Genomic DNA, 17,524 nt, shown 5'->3' with positions numbered 1-17,524 from the left:
AGCGTCAATTATTTTATTATTCAGAATGCAACGGAGTTGCTTAGAGGATCCCATGGCTGTTTGATTTTTAGGGACAAGTTTGAGGAGTCAGAGAATTTATACAGCTTTGAAATCTGCATCATCTGACCTTTCCTAACAAAGAATTTGAACAAGCCGCAGCTCAATAAGCTAATTAAGGTCTGGAACCTTGGTAAAAGTTACCTGAGAACTCAGATGTTTTGGGGTGCCCAGACTTTTGCATGGTGTTCCTTTTCTTTTTTCACTCCAATTGTACAAAACAAAAATACACAAATCCTGCAGAAAACGCTGAAAAGAAATGTCTCGTCTTTACCTTTATGCCTTTTGGTGATCAGTTCATCATCTGCTCACTTAACTATTCACAGTAACGGACACTTTCAGCAAGGGTGCCCAAACTTTTGCATGCCCCTGTATGTAATATGATGCTGCGGGTTTTTTTTTTTTAAATATTTACTTTTATTGTTAACTGTGCAGCTTATAAAGCATTGAAATGTAATTTGTAGCCGGTGTATGGTTCAGTGAAGTTCAGTTTAACATGGTGTGTTATTTATTAGCATTTAACTGCACTCATAAAACTGCCTCAATATAGTGAATTGCTTTAATTACGGAAACGGTGACTTGGGCAACTAGTAAAAATTATTATATTGATGTACTACCCCTAGTCGGGGGGACAGCTGAGCTGAGGTAAGCTCGGCACTATTGAATAGAAGTATTTTTATTTTCTGATCGTATGTCGTACGACCTTACTAAGATTTCTTGTGTGTTGCATCTTAACAGTTTAATCCACACAATTTTCACAAACGATCTTAAAGAATGAAAATCAGTTTCATGTCTTTATCCTGTAGGTTGTTGTTGATCAAACGTGTTTTTTTTCCCTTTAGTGAGCCCTTTCATCAGGAAATTTGTTGCAGCCCATTAACCAAACAGGAATAGTTTAAAACCATGTTCATTAATGTGCCATTTTTAACTTATGCTATGCGAAGGTGCCATTATTAATACTGAAACTGCCACTTTTACGATTGCCCTGACCTTTAGAGTCTCAGTTTAGTGGAAAATGAACCGCAACTTGTTGTTTTGCTTCCTGTTTGAGCAAGAGTCTCCAGAAAAAGGATTAAATGAAGCTGTAGAAAGTTTCACGGCTTCCTGTTGCATGCTGAAGGTCAAAATAAAAATTTTCCTCCACTGACTTTTTTTTTTTTTTTAAATGTACCTGTGCATTCGAGTTAATTATTTATTTCTGCTGTGTATTTTATCTCTCACACATACACACACCTACCTGACTCCCTGCTCTTGCCAATAGACACTCAGCCTACAGATAATTTCCTTGGACGAGCTCCAAAGTTCACAAAAGAACATCCACCCAATTTAATAATGATGTCGTTCAGCCGTGTTTATTATTTCAGGACGGCTCCGGCTAGGGCGTCTTTCTAGATAAAGTTGCTGGAGTCTCTTCAGCTTGACCTTAACGCGTCTGTCTCTGAAGAAACCGTTACAGGCCTCAAATAGGAGTTTTGTCACTTGAAAAGTCACCCCCGTCACAATTTGTTCACCACATTACTGGAAATGAAACCCTTAAACTGTCAATTTGCACAGTAGCGCTGGTGAATTTTAACTGGGCCTCTAAATTAATGAAAGACTTGAGGGGAATGTGTAATAGGCAGTGTGCATAATGATATTTCTGTTTAAGTCCCTTCAGTCTCCTGGTTTCAAGTCAGTTTATTGACTCTAAAGCTGCTCATGTTGTGATGATGATTCACAGCGCTGTGTTTATTTGGTGTGAAGGTCAGGAGTGTGTATTTGGGACTGGACTGATATTTTAACTACCCAACAGGAGCTCTTCTGTACTAATTATGGGTGACTGTCCGCTATCTTATCACCATGTAAACCTCCGATGCAATAAAAGTGCCTCCTTTTTTTCGGCTTGAATAGCTGTAAAGGCCTCTGCATGCTCTTGCGACAAGGCTTTCGCAGACAGTTGTAATTTATCGTTGAGCGGGGAGTAATAGGCATGCGTGATGTTATTCACTGCCACAACGCAAGGGGGCGCGAAGTCGCGAAATCGCTAGGAGTAGTTGGTGGGTGTGGTTAGTGGAGTGTTTATCCTCCGGTTACTTATAATGACTAGAACTGGAGTCGTATAGATGTACGTACTTCCTCGATCAACCGCTCTTCGTGCTGCTCCATCTTTGCTCGTGTTTTTAAAAATGCCGGTCGTGAAAACAAACCAAGCCGGGAAAGTAGGGAAACGGAAGTGCGTGTACAGCGGATGTAGAGTGGACCAATCAGAGCCTTCTTGTCTGCGACGCTGTCTGCGAGGCTTCTGCGGTGGTCACAATTTTTGGGAGGTGCGCGCAGAGCATCTGCGAAGGTGGGGGGGCTATGCAGACGCTATCTGCGACGCCATCTGCGAGGACTGGGTTGTCAGCATAAATTGGCCTTTAGTCCTTTGTGAAAGGGTGCAGATCCAGGTGTGATAAAACTGGCAAGTTGCTTGTAAGGAATAAAACACTGTGTAGCGCAGTCCTAGGAAAATAATCAAGGAGTGGAGTTACAGCAATATTTGTCAAGTTTCAGAGTTTTCATTGATTAACGAATGACACATTGCACTATTATCTGTTTATAGTTAGTGTTATGTTGAACTGTTCCTGTTATCACTGATGCTTTCGGAGCTATAAACAGTTACTATATCCATGTTCACTGGATATGAGCAATCGCATGCTCTGACTGGCTACTCTACTACTAGGATATCAGCTAATGTACCGTGAGTAGAGAAAACAACGGCGGAGCGTGTTGCTGTACCAACCGAGGATAAAATAAAAACTACACGAAAACAAAACGACAAAAAAAAAAAACAAGAAAAAGCAAGAAAATATGGAATAAAAGTATTTGGTAAGGGGACCCCCTCCCCCCGAATTATTGCGGCACTTTTCACAAATTGCTGCTGTTGTTTCACCGGCTTGTTTACATTCTAAGTGGAAATGATTTTGTTGGACATTTTGTATAAAGTTTTTATTTATTAACTTATCAAATTTGCAAAAAAAAATAAAAATGCTCCTTTTCTCAAAATCCAGTGAATGTGGATAGAAAAGTTATTCCACTCAGTCTTGTCGTACATGGCTTATAGCGCCTCGTCAGCGATCCGCTCATGTACGACTCGATTTCGTGGAATAACTGTTTTTCTGTCTGTAAACTCTGGAACGCAACTTGTCATGCTACAGTGAAACCGCAAAGTGTAAATGTTGAAACTGGAGACTCGTTACATTTGGAGAAACGTCTCCCGATACAAGCCGACACGCTGGAGTACTGCGCAAAAGTCTCAAACCCCCCACACACATCCAGTGCGGTTTTTATACACTTACCGGCCACTTTATTAGGAACATCTATCCACCTGCTGGTTGATGCAGTTCTCTAATCGGCCGATCCCTTGACAGCGGAGCAACGCATCAAATCCTGCAGATACAAATCAAGAGCTTCAGTTAATTTTCACGTCAAACATCAGAACGGGAAAAATTATGATCTCTAAGTGTGACTTTCTTTCACTGTGGCATGGGTGTTGGTTTGAGTCAGATGGGCTGGTTTGAGTATTTCAGAAACTGCTGATCTCCTGCGGTTTTCACACACAACAGTCTCTAGAGAAACGAGCAAATGTCATTTCGCACCAAATATTGACTTGGCTTCATTTATTATGACTTACTGCTGTTTGTAGTATTTTTCTTTTAATGTTGAAACATTTTCATTATTTTTAAGCCATTTTTGATCAGCATTTCTTTACATGGAGCGAAGACTTTTGTGCAGCACTGTATATCGCCAATTATGTACTCTTTATTTTTTTATTTTTTTTAAATCCTACAAGCCCATGTGTGGGTTGTTTTCACAAGAGTATTAGAACGAGCACATTATGACAAACCTGTGGCTTGTCTTGATGCTGTATTATTGCCACAGCTGCTGTTATATTATAGAAAATTGCTAACTTCTCCTGACCAATCAGAATTGAGAATTCAACAACATGACGGTAAAAAGTATTTGACCAAGTTTCACTGAAAAGAAAGCAGTCCTTTTCAGTGATCAGAGACAGGAAGAAGCAAAGGCCTTGGAAGGTGAGAGGAAGAATTTGTGCGCACATTGTTTTATGGGAAGCGAACGTCCGATTCAGTGCTGAGATTTGAGAGGGGGCAAACAGCTGAATCCTGACCTCTCTAAATTTAATAAAAGGAGCGGATTCAAGTCAGAAGGGAATTACAGAAGTGCAAGCGACTAGAAATAAAGCTGCGAATGCAACAAACAAATACTGGTTGGGTTTGTTTTATTTATATAAATTAAATTTCTGCTCTGGAGCTGCTAAAGAATCAGATGATGTATATGAGCAGAACAAGATGCGTAGTGTCAAGTTAGGTTTATTTTTATTAAGACATGTCAGTTTTGACCACTATTAATCTCGAGGAAAATGTTCTCCAGGTCTTCATTTCTATAAGACATTGTATTGAAATAATAGAAGCTATAAACCGAGAAAGTATAGAAAAATAGAAGTGGCCCTAGAATTGAGCCTTGAGGAATCCCACATGTAGAGGTGCAGCTAAAAAGGTTTAATTTCGTTTGGTCATCTGCTCTCATGTCTAGCAAAATGTTAGCTCCAGCATTTTGTAATTTAAAAAAAAAAAAAAGGGGGAATGTTTTGATATGTTATTCCATGAAATCGAGTCGTACATGAGCTGATAGCTAACTCGGTGCTACGCGCCTCAGCTATACAGTGTACGACGAGATTGAATGGAATAACTTTTTTTTTTTTTTTTTTTTTTTATTTATTCTATCCACATTCACTGGATTTTGAGAAACGGAGCATTTATTTTTTGCAAATTTGATAACTTTGTACAAAACATCAGACAAAATCACTTCTGCTTAGAATGCAAACAAATCTGCAAGGTGACGATAACAATTTGGGGGAAAAATGCAATAATTCTTGGGGGGGGGGGGAACCCATACCTTACCATCAAATACCTTTTTTTTTTTTTTTTTTTTCTTTGTAAAATTTAAATTTTTTTTTGGGGGGGGGGGTAGAAGGTTTGTTTTTGAGTAGTTATTTTGTTCTCTGTTGGTTCAGTTCCACCATTTTCTTCGTCTTTTAGGGTTTTTGACAGTTGGTGCATTACTACCACCGACTGGGCTGGAGTGTGGAACAGGAGAGGGTGGGGAAGGAACGGAACCAATGTACTTTTTAGCTATTTGTTTCTTTTAAATACTTCGAAAGTCATGTATCTGACTTTGTGCCCCCCCCCCCCCCCCCCCCCACACACACACGGTATATGAGCTGATAGCCTAGTAGTAGAGCAGCCAATTGGAGCACGTGGTTGCTCATATCCAATGAATGTGGATAGAATAAATTCCTCCAACTTGTCAGAGGATTGTTTGTCTAAATAGATTAAGGTAAAGAGGAAGTGAGCCTCTAATGAAAAGTCGGTTAATTATGTAAATATAAGCTGTCGGGATATTTATATCTTCAGCATGCGTGAGTGGGACAATAAACGCATGTTGGTATTCGGAAGGATCTAAAAACGGCCTTAAGGATATGGCGCACATCTGGTCCACATCTGGTCAAGCAGGGTATAGATCTCTCATTTTTGTGCGTTGTAATTTCCGCTGATTTTAAAGTAACGTTTACAAACCCAGTGTAGCCTGTAATTGGTGCAGTTTTAAAGTTCCCTGCTCAAAGCCATTTCAGGTCAGCGTATCGTTCACGTGCTTGTGAAATATTTTAGCCTGAATGATTCGATCACTGCTACTTTAATTTCTGAATGAGTGTGTTGATTGTTTTGCTCGTCTCAGACATGCAGAGCCTGGAGAAGCTGCTCAGAGACGCTGTAGTGCACGGCCAGCCCAGAACTCACCGGCCCTGGAAGAAGATCCTCATATTGGTGGAGGGGATCTATAGGTAGATCTCAAACTTCTTTTTTTAAATCTCGTACTCTTGTTCTGTCCAAGAACAAATCCTCAACTGCATTGATGTTTTCACTGAGGTTTGAGAACGCTTATGATGAACTAAGGAGTTCTGGTCTTCTCCAGAATGAGAACTACACAGTTCAGGGATAAGTTCCTCGTTACGTGTTCCCAGTCATATTCAGAACCTTTTGTGTTCTAAAGAGTCCCTGTACTCAAAAGAAGGAGAACTGCACAGTTCCTCCTTTGCAGTCCTAGCACATTTAGAACCTTATGAACTAAAGTTCCAGTACTCTCCAGAATGAGAACTACAGTTCCTGGACTAGTTCCTCCTTTACATTGACACATTAGGAGCTTTTTGAGCCAGAGAAACTTTCGTAGTTCTTCGAATTGTTGGAGGGGTCTTTTTTTTTTCTTTTTGTGTGCATGCACTGCAGGAATGTTTTGTGGGCTTTTTTTTTTTTTTAAATATAAAAGCTCTTGCTCCAGGGTTGGTCCTCTCCCAGCACAAGAGGAGCCATAAGTGTATGCTGATTGGTCAAATGTTATGAGTCAATGATGCACCAGCAACCACCATTTTTAAAAATGGGGGATGGGAGGGGGATGACAAAACAGACAAATGGCCTGACAGAAGTCTCGGCTTTATTGAGCATAAATGCAACGGCAGGAATACAATGCGATTTTGGCACTGTTTACAAAATACGGACGAGTCACGGAATACGGCTTTACGGAAAATAAAATAATTCAAATTTTTTCCGTGGCCCAAATCCTGTGCTCTGATTGGCTGGCGAGCAGGTCCATAACCTACGTTACGGACCCCAGTTATGGACCTCTGGCAACTCGCTCATTCACAACAAACATGGTAGAATTTGTCAACATTGATCTTATTTTAAAAAAGGAAAAAAAAAAAAGATTTCAAGAATCTTAATTTTAGCCAGCATTTCTAAGGAGAATAGCATTAATTTTACAGCATGGATAGCGAAAGCCAGTTTTACTGCCCTGAGGAAGAAGAAATAAAAGAAAACATTTCGGGAGAAAGCTAAAAACCTCTAACTTGCGAACGCTGAGCAAAAACATGGCTGAATCCTGAATGACTCCTATTTGTATAAATAGGGGACTACATAGGCAGCAAAACATATTCCCCCCCGCCATAGAAGTGCACTTGTATACCGAGGAGGAAGCAATTTGCATTACAGCCGTGAATGAGGATTCAAAATGGCGGCTTGGCTCGGTTTTCCCTTTCGGGCGCTCTCGTTTTCTGTTAGAATTTGGTAAAGAAATAAATAAATATATTATTTACCAGCTTAAGGTCGGTCCGTATGGTGAAATCCTGTGACCTTGGCCTCGCTCAGTACTTTCAAGACCTCGGTCACGGTATTTCACGACATGGACCTCCCAGCTGGTAAATAACACATGTATGGCGCTTTTATTCATGGATTTGATATTTCAGGGAAAATATCACTAGTAAATTAAAGTAAACATATAAATGGAGGCAAGATAATTTGATTACGGACTTCGGCAGTCCAAACATGGCCGAATTAGCTGTGATCCGTCACAGCTAATTTGTTTTAGTAGTGATGGATCACCCGTATGAAGTCTGTAACCACGCAGTGTTTTTGTATCCTTTGTTTTATAATTGTCATCCAGTCTGTGACTTATCCGTATTTTGTCAGCCACTCAATTTTTGATGCATCTAAGCAAAATATAAAAATCTTTGCTAGCATTTCCTGCTAATGTCAAACTAACAGTCTTGTCAACGTAGCATGCTGGTGGTGCAAATGCTAATGGCGGAAGCCCTTGAAGGTGTGTAGTTCTTCAGGGAGTGCCCCAGTGGGTCATTCCTCCAAGTCCCTAGAAATTTTGGATCCAAAAGCATCAATTCAGAACCTGATGATCTAAAGAAGTCCAGAACACACAAGAGCAAGAACTACCCAGTTCCAGTAGTATAAAGAATGAGCACTACGGAATGTTGTGGGGTGTATTTTTTTTATTTTTATTTTTATTTTTTTAAGTAGACTGTTTTTGGATAAAAATAGAACTGATGCACGAGACCGCATGACCCCCACCCCCCCCCAGAAAAACAAACAAGACTCAAATTATGGGCTCGCTGACTGCTTGCAGAAAAATTCAGTTCCCTTACACATGGTTAAACAATCATTGCATCATAAAAGGTGCTGCTTTTGAGCTTGTGTGAACACTAATCATGCCGAGCATTTGAAGTATTTTGTTGTTGCAGCATTTTAAACATTTGACATGTGCTTCGATTTAACTGATCAACCTTTGGGGCCCGCTGAAGTGCTTAGACCCCGAGATGCGTATCTTGCTTATTTGGAACTGCACATTTTCCATCAATGTGAAATAAATAAAGGCTGGTTACTGTCTGAAACTTTGAAATGTTTTGCTAACTCCACCCATTTCCTCAGCATGGAGGGCTCCATCGTGCGCCTGCCTGAAGTGATCGCCCTGAAGAAGAAGTATAAAGCTTACCTGTACCTGGATGAGGCCCACAGTATCGGCGCTCTGGGCCCCCGGGGTAGGGGCGTGGTGGACTACTTCGACCTCGACCCCACAGATGTGGACATCATGATGGGAACGTTCACCAAGAGCTTCGGCTCAGCGGGGGGTTACATCGGCGGGAGAAAGGTGCGGCGCGTCAGTGTTTGTTGGTTGTAGGCAACATCAGATGATTGTAGCTTTTGATAACTGATTTTATTCATTTATTTTTTTCTCTCTCTGTGTGTCTCTCGCATGCTCTGTGTCTGTCTCTTGCACGCACTCTGTCTCTCTTGCATGTGCTCCGTCTGTCTCTTTTGCATGCGCTCTATCTCTCTTGTATGCGCTCTGTCTCTTGCATGTGCTCTGTCTGTCTGTCTCTCTTGCATGCGCTCTGTCTCTTGCATGTGCTCTGTCTGTCTCTCTCTGTCTCTCTGTCTTGCATGCGCTCTGTCTCTTGCATGCGCTCTGTCTGTCTCTTGCATACGCTGTCTGTCTCTCTGTGTCTCTCTTGCATGCGCTCTCTGTGTCTGTGTGTGTCTGTCTCTTGCATACGCTCTGTGTGTGTGTCTCTCTCTCTCTCTCTCTCTCTCTCTCTCTCTCTCTCTCTCTCTCTCTGTCTGTCTCTGTGTGTAGGAGTTGATATCGTACCTGCGTGCTCACTCTCACAGTGCCGTATACGCCACCTCCATGTCTCCTCCCGTTGTTGAGCAAATTATCGCTTCTATGAAGTGCATTATGGGAGAGGACGGGACCACGATAGGTAAGAGTCCTGGGCTGTGTCTCCTTTCTCAATTACACTCCTTTCCTTTCCTTGCCTCTTTTTTTTTTCCTTTTTTTTCCTTCCTCCTTCGTGTTTGATATCTTCCCTCTGATGAAGTAAGGAAAGGACACGAAGATGGCAGGAATGTGGCCTTTCTTTGCCAAATGAGACATTTATTTATTTTTGTTCACAAATGCATCACTTTTTTTTTTTTTGTTTCCTGGTGATTGAGCCTAAACGACATTCTGCTCATCACCTTTACTTCTCATCCATGTTTTTTAAATGCAGGCATGTTTTTGTTTGACTTTTAAAACCCAGCGCTGTTGAATTCTTAGCTCTGATTGGTCAGAAGATGTTGATTAGTTTTCTTTCAACTCTGTGGTGTGCATAGATGAATGCACTCACTTTTAACACCGTGTCGTTTCCATAGTAACTGCTTGTTCACAGGGACGTGCACTGTAGACGCCGGTTACAAAATGTATGATTGTACAGTGATCCAGTGCTGTTTTCTGTGTGAAGATTTAAGTTCTGGAAGGAGTTGAGGGTTCAGTGCTTGGGTTTAAGAGGAATGAGTGATTTTTCTTCATCACACCATCTTGCTATCGATTTGATTTTTCCTAGATCAGCGTTTCTCAACCTTTTTTCAGTCACGGCACCCTTCAGAAGTATGCAAATTCTCAAGGCACCCCCATATAAAATGTACGCAGTCACGCTGACCATGCGCTGACCCCGGCAGTGACGTTGGGACATGGGAAAGGGTAGCCTGGGCCCGCCCATCCTAAGCGTGACGCAACACGAGGGCCTGTTGCGAGCTTAGTCTGGCCAGGCAAGCTATCTACAGCTCTTCCAAGCTCCCGAAAAATCGGGAACCAATCAACTTTGAGCATCTCCAACGACCCTGGGTAGAGGCGTGTTCAAGGCAGTGACATAGTAGAACTGTGACCGGAAGCCATAGATTGTTTACAGAATCTATGCCGGAAGCGCTTCATTCACGCTTCCGCATCTATTACGCATAGATGCTGTATTGAAAGAATTCAACGGGAAGTTCTCATTGAAAATGGAGCAAAGAGCAGCCCTGGAGGTATTTATTGAAAGGAAGGACGTTTTCGCCTTGCTCCCAACCGGCTTCGGTAAGAGTTTAATCTACCAGTTAGCCCCGTTGCGTCGCATACGTCAGAGGAAAGAGTGATGTGATTGGTTTAAGCTTCGTCACAGCCTTTTCTGGCTTCGACCAGTAGCAAACTGAGGCATTTCAGGGAGGCGGGTCAACCACGGGCTCTGGGAAATGGTTGGGCTTAATATCTTTGCCAGACCAATAGCTCGGAGAGCTTTGAAGTCGCGTTAGCCACTGCATTAATGTAACTTGTTTTTCATCTCATTATCTGTAGCCGCTTTATCCTGTTCTACAGGGTCGTAGGCAAGCTGGAGCCTATCCCAGCTGACTACGGGCGAAAGGCAGGGTACACCCTGGACAAGTCGCCAGGTCATCACAGGACTGACACATAGACACAGACAACCATTCACACTCACACCTACGCTCAATTTAGAGTCACCAGTTAACCTAACCTGCATGTCTTTGGACTGTGGGGGAAACCGGAGCACCCGGAGGAAACCCACGCGGACACGGGGAGAACATGCAAACTCCGCACAGAAAGGCCCTCGCCGGCCACGGGGCTCGAACCCGGACCTTCTTGCTGTGAGGAGACAGCGCTAACCACTACACCACAGTGCCGCCCCACTATTGTTTTTTTGGAATTTTAATTCATTTTATTTATTACTATTTTAATATATATAATTTTTTGACGGCACCCCTAACAAAGCCAGACGGCACTCTGGTTGAGAGAGGCTGTCCTAGAATACCATGGCATGGAGTGTTTGGGGTGGGTTTTTTTTTTTTTCTTCTCCTCCTCCTCCCTTAGACATGCAAGTTTTTGAATAATTTGAGTTAGTTTTTGGAAGAGATGGGAGTATTTATACTATATTTAAAAAAAAAAAAATCCTTAAAGATGACAATTTTGGGAAACCCTGAAAGTGCGTGTGTGTGCAGGTGTGCCTGATATTGTGTGCCACTAGGGGGCAGGACTAACCCAGCACTGGACCCTGTGTACATAATGTGTGTTCATGTTGCAGCATGCAGAAAAGAGAAGAGGAAAAAAGTATTAACTGATCAATTGTCAGAAAAGAAACCTGTAATATTTGTGTTGGACTTTTTTTTTTTTTTGTTCAGTGTTTTGCCTTGGTGTCGAGTTCACGCCTTCTGTGAAAGCTGTTTAGCTGGAGTGCCAGTGTTTCCACACCACTGCGTGCACACAGCTTTATGATTACTTCCACATCTTGGATCACTTCCTATCTGCAGCTTTAGTGTGCGAAACGAATACACGTGAGCCAGCAGGGGGGAAACACGGGCCTTTTCTGGTAATCTGTTGTGCAGGAACAGTGAGCCGGTGATGAGGTGCGTGTGTGCGTGCACACAGTATTCTGCTTTTCTCCAAATGGAGTCGATTGTAATGGATATGTTTGTGTTAGAATTACTGACTTAGTTTGTGATAAGCTGTAAAGGATTCACAAAATATCAAAATAGATTTTTAAAAATACTGTAATGTAAATATAATAGTTTTACAAAGTACTGTAGTGTCGTGGTGTTGGTCTTGTTAATTTTCCTATAACAGCCTGTCCTGAAGTTTTTGTTTTTCCTTCCTGCATTTTGCCAGAACTAACATTTTCATTTCAGTGTAAGAATATACTTTTTACATGTTCATTGTCCTGTTAATGTCCTGGCGCTTCCTCGAAACAAGTTAGTTCCTGTTCTTGCTTATGTTACTGCAGCTATAAAGTCACTCCTTCACCAACCGGCTCCCTCCCCCTTGTGAAGTTAAGATTTGGGAAAAACGCAGCTTATGTTTCCAAGAAACTACAAGGTACTGACACTGGAGACTCCTTCCATAAATATTAAAAAAACAATTTTCTGACAGTTTCTTGCTGTACAAGTCCCGGTCAATGAGTTGTTACTATAGAAACAATGTGTTGGAGCAAAAAAAAATTTCTGACCAATGAGAATCGAGAAATGTCTGCTTGATTATTGTGACATTAAACTGGTAGCGCTAGATGTTATTCCACAAAATCAAGTCGTACGTGAGCTGATTGCCGATGAAGCGCGTAGCACTGAGTCGGGTATAAGCCGTGTATGATGAGATTGAGTGAGTGGAAGAAGTTTTATTCTATCCACGTTCACTGGGTTTTGAGAAACGGAGGTTTTTTTTTTTTTTGCACAAATTCAATAAACTTTATACAAAACGTCCAACAAAATTTCCACTTCGAATGTGAAACTGGCAAAATGTCGGTAGCAATTTGTGAAAAATGCTATAATTCCTGAAAAAAAAAAAGTTCTTACCATCAATCTCATCTCATTATCTCTAGCCGCTTTATACAGTACAATACAACCCTTCTACAGGGTTGCAGGCAAGCTGGAGCCTATCCCAGCTGACTACGGGCGAAAGGCGGGGTACACCCTGGACAAGTCGCCAGGTCATCACAGGGCTGACACATAGACACAGACAACCATTCACACTCACATTCACACCTACGGTCAATTTAGAGTCACCAGTTAACCTAACCTGCATGTCTTTGGACTGTGGGGGAAACCGGAGCACCCGGAGGAAACCCACGCGGACACGGGGAGAACATGCAAACTCCACACAGAAAGGCCCTCGCCGGCCCCGGGGCTCGAACCCAGGACCTTCTTGCTGTGAGGCGACAGCGCTAACCACTACACCACCGTGCCGCCCACCATCAAACTTTTTTTTTTTTTTTTTTTTTTAAATTAAAAAAAGGGGGGGGGGGCTTTTTGTTTTCGAGTAGGTTTTTATTTCGTCCTCGGTTGGTTCAGCAATGCGCGCAGCCATTTTGTTTTTCTTTCTTCAAGGTATGTGAGCTGATAGCCTAGTAGTCAGGTAGCCAATCGGAGCACGCGATTGTTCATATCCGGTAAATGCGGATAGAATAAAAATGGTTTGCGATGCAAGTCTTGTAGCTCTAGTGCAGAACTAAAGAAGCAAACTTCACAAAAGTTAATTTGAAAATGTGATTATGGAGGTTAGTCACTTGAAGCACGTTTATAAACATGGTTATTTTTCTAGTTCAAAACTAAAGAAGAAAATAGGGAGGTCCCCCCTCCCCTGAAATATTAATTTAAATATCTAGAAATGACGCACTGGACCGTATGGGTGGTTTTTGTTTGTTTTTGGAGCAAAACACTCCTGTGATAAAGGCATGACTCAGCTGCACGCACTGTCGACATTTCCCATTCTTTTAACTGCTTTAGCGGCTGTTTTTATTTTACGATGCAAGTACAGCCCTTGAGACGTTTATTTGCTCAAGATGCCGCACATAAGCTTGGACCCGAATCAGAATCTGGTCTTTCAAAGCGAGAGCATGAAGAGGAGGGAGAATGAATATATAACTTCTTTTTTTCCTTTCTTTGTACAATTTCTCACTGCTCATGAAATAAGACTGATTGCTTCTACAGATGTCCAGGCAGCGTCCAGGTAAAATATTTAGCTCGGAGTTTAAACTCCAGAAATGTGTTAACAATTACCTGCGTGCAGCTCGGGCCCGAGCCGCTTCTTTGATTGGACTCTCAAATGGCTTCTCTTCTCCTGCACCACTCAATCACAGCCGGCAGCTACAGCAAACAGGCCCTCCAGGCTTGTCAGGCCCAGGTAGTGTTCACTGTGACTAATATGAGCGAAAGTAGGTCAGCGACGGAGGCTTTGCCCATCTCTTATGCACATGTGGGTTCCACAAAAGCCTTTTGTTCCACGTGGCCGCAAGCTGGTTCTCCTGAGCCGGACAGGGTCGTGCTGAAACCCGTGAGCTTGGACACTTCGGTCATTTGCTGATTGACTGAAGTCTTTTCTGAGAAGCATGTCTAAGTTCAGCTGCAGGTCCAGGAGAGTTAATGTTCTGGACCAGGCTCGGGTTCTTCATGAAAGGAATACTCCAGCCTTTTTTAAATTCTGCCCATGACATCTGTAGCATTTTTCATATCTATCATGGATAAGAATTATCAAGTGGCCGTGCACTGGAATGGGGGGTCACCAGAAAACCTGTGGAATTTAAACTCGCAGATCGAAGTGAGCTCGGGGCAGTTGTTGGATTTGGCCAGTAAAGATATAAACTGTACAATAAATAAAATTATTAAACATATTGGGCACTTTCCATGGAATAAAAACTTCTATTCCCTTCTAGCAGGTTTTGTTCATTTGGTTTGTTGGCATGCAATATTGTTAGCATATCGCTTATCTTGCGTGTATTGCGTCACTCTACCCAATGGAGAATGAGCGTTGGATGAATATGGTTTACGATACTGCATGGTTGTCAAGACATGACGTCACACGTCAGAGATGTAGAACTTCCATGCTAGCGAGCAACTGTCAATTTGTAAACAAACATAGTTGCCAGGTTCGCTTCATTTAAATAGAGAAGATTTTGAGAGAATTTTGGCTGCCTGGTCGCTCCGTTGTGTGTAGATGTTGATTTTTAAAAGTAACTAGGTAAATTACCCAGGGAAATGAAAAGTCCGAGTGGAAAAACACTGTAGTGAGCGTGTGTGGAAGAAGAGTCTAGAGACAGAAATCTTAGTTTCTTGGTCGTTGGCCTGTGCTACTTGCTCTCGATAGCACTGGCCTTTGCTAACACTACTGCTGAACGCGATACCAGCTGGAAGGTTGCTGCACTAACCGCACCAAGTCGCAGGTAAGCTAGCATTTGGCCTTCGAGAATGCTGGTATGAAGAATGTGTATGTATAATAATAATCTCATTCATCTCATTATCTGTAGCTGCTTTATCCTGTTCTACAGGGTCGCAGGCAAGCTGGAGCCTATCCCAGCTGACTACGGGCGAAAGGCGGGGTACACCCTGGACAAGTCGCCAGGTCATCACAGGGCTGACACATAGACACAGACAACCATTCACACTCACATTCACACCTACGGTCAATTTAGAGTCACCAGTTAACCTAACCTGCATGTCTTTGGACTGTGGGGGAAACCGGAGCACCCGGAGGAAACCCACGCGGACACGGGGAGAACATGCAAACTCCACACAGAAAGGCCCTCGCCGGCCACGGGGCTCGAACCCAGGACCTTCTTGCTGTGAGGCGACAGCGCTGACCACTACACCACCGTGCCACCCATATAATAATAATAATAATAATAATAATAATAATAATAATGGCTATTATTTCTTTCCTTTTTTTTTTTCATGGTATCAGATCTATTCCATTCAGCTAACTCGTCTTTTGACTTGTTCAGTATCATGCTAGCTGAATGGAATCTTATCTGATCTACCACTTAAAAAAAAAAAAGCCAGCTTACATTATTTTGAGCATGCCATTTAAATAAAGTCTGGGGTGTGTTGATCAATCTGATGTGGATAAGCATGTCAAATAGTGCCCCTTATTGGAGGGGGGGTTAAAATGGAAAATTCATAAACCAGAAACTGGGGTTTCATCAAAATCTAGAGACAGGTGGATTCAGTTGGATGTTTAAAACGTGCAGTAACAGATTTAAACTCGAAGGGCACTCGGTAGAGTCCGTTCCTCCTCCATGCTACATAATATCAAAATCAAGTCCCTTGAACCTGGGGTCATACTAAAGCTGTCTACCAAATTTCATCCCAACCTGTTCACTACTTTTTGAGTTACGTTGGAAACAAATCCTGGATCCACATATCTGGATTTGCATCAAAATCTAATTGCTTGTTCCTTTGCCCACGGCTCTTCTTCGTCCCATAGCCAGCAAGGGCCGTAGCGGCACCACTGATGACCATTTTAAGTCCATCATTGGTGTCTCAGGCATTTAAACTTGGCAGAGTCCATCCCTCTAATACCCTGTCCACACTAGGGATTTTGTACCAATACGAAACTACTTTCGTACCGCAACACCTGTCCACACTAGCAACTATACCGGTACTGTAGTGGTATAACTGTATCGGTACAAAACCCACAAATGTATGGGTTTCGTACCGGTACAGTATCGGTACTGTAGTGCTTCGTGTAGTGTGGACAGATGAAGCAGCTCTGTATCGATACAAATATAATGCGCATGCGCAAAGTCACACACCTCAATCGACGTCTTCGCTGAATAAAATAGTGAAGAACGGAGATTCGTTTGTTTCTTTCTCAACTGCCTCGCGTGTTTTATACGATTTGACTGAAGAAATGACCACCAGAAATACAGACTGTACATTGACAACAAAAAGCACACACACGTTGTTTCATCCGTACGGAAGCCAAGAGAGGCCCTTCATATAATCTTTTTTTTTTTTTTTATTCACCTTGTTATCCCGAGATAACGACATAATTAATTCAGGATATCGAGAAAGCAACACAACTAATTCGAGATCTCGAGAAAACAAAACCGTTATTTCGAGATCTCGAGAAAACAAAACAATTTCATGATCTCGAGTAAACAGCTGAGAAATGGTTCATTCAGGTGCGCCAAGAGAGTTGTGATATGCTGATTTTGGGGCTATTTCTCATTCTGTATAGACGCAACTTTGGTCATTAGAATGTCTGGAATAATCGATCACCTAATAAGGCAATATTTTGATCAGGGGTTGACGCAGGGAGAGATTGCATTAAGTCTTTTAATAAGGGATCATTTCAAAATTAGTCCGTGGCACCTCCGCAGAAGACTAGCCCGGCTTCGTCTCTACCGATGGAGATACAGTGATCCAGCTGAGATCATGAAATAATTGCTTTGTTTTCTTGAAATAACGGATGCCATATATTCTCGGAAGGAAGATACTCGGTAACCACGGGAACATTTCGCACACGCGCATTTCAACTACCGTGAAAGAAAACCGCAAACATTTCTTGCTAGTGTGGACAGATGCACTAAACTGTACCGGTATACTTTGTATCGGTACAGTTATACCACTTTCATACTGGTATAAGTATGAACACAGCATAAGCTTGATGCCTCTCCAATGGACAATTTGGAGCCACCAATTAGCCTAACCTGCATGTCTTTTGGACTGTGGGGGAAACCAGAGCACCTGGCGGAAACCCACACAGACATGGGGAGCACATGCAAACTCCACACAAAGGTTGTTGTCAGCTGCTGGGCTCAAACCCAGAACCTTCTTGTTGTGAGGCAACAGTGCTAACCACTACACCACTGACCCACGGCTCACCTTTCCTCAAATTTCCTCAAAATCTGTTCACTACTTTTTGACCTGCTTTGGGAACAAACAAACTGGGGTGAAAACATAACCTCCAACAAAGTTGGCGGAGGTAAACATGCTTGTAATGACCA

General features: G+C 42.3%; 1 protein-coding gene across 1 annotated transcript in view; it reads left to right on the top strand.

Annotated features, from left to right (window-relative positions):
• sptlc2a (serine palmitoyltransferase, long chain base subunit 2a) overlaps positions 1-17,524 on the top strand; it is a 67,663-nt gene that overhangs the window by 27,624 nt on the left and 22,515 nt on the right. Inside the window, exons 7-9 of the mRNA XM_060933716.1 lie at positions 5,839-5,944; positions 8,373-8,592; positions 9,079-9,205. Coding sequence (XP_060789699.1) covers positions 5,839-5,944; positions 8,373-8,592; positions 9,079-9,205 — 453 coding nt within the window. The remainder of the gene's footprint in view (positions 1-5,838; positions 5,945-8,372; positions 8,593-9,078; positions 9,206-17,524) is intronic.

The sequence above is a fragment of the Neoarius graeffei genome, chromosome 11 (assembly GCF_027579695.1).
Source record: "Neoarius graeffei isolate fNeoGra1 chromosome 11, fNeoGra1.pri, whole genome shotgun sequence".
Classification (NCBI taxonomy): Eukaryota; Metazoa; Chordata; class Actinopteri; order Siluriformes; family Ariidae; genus Neoarius; species Neoarius graeffei.
Note: the sequence above shows the minus strand (reverse complement) of the source record. Positions and strands in the feature narration are given on the sequence as shown.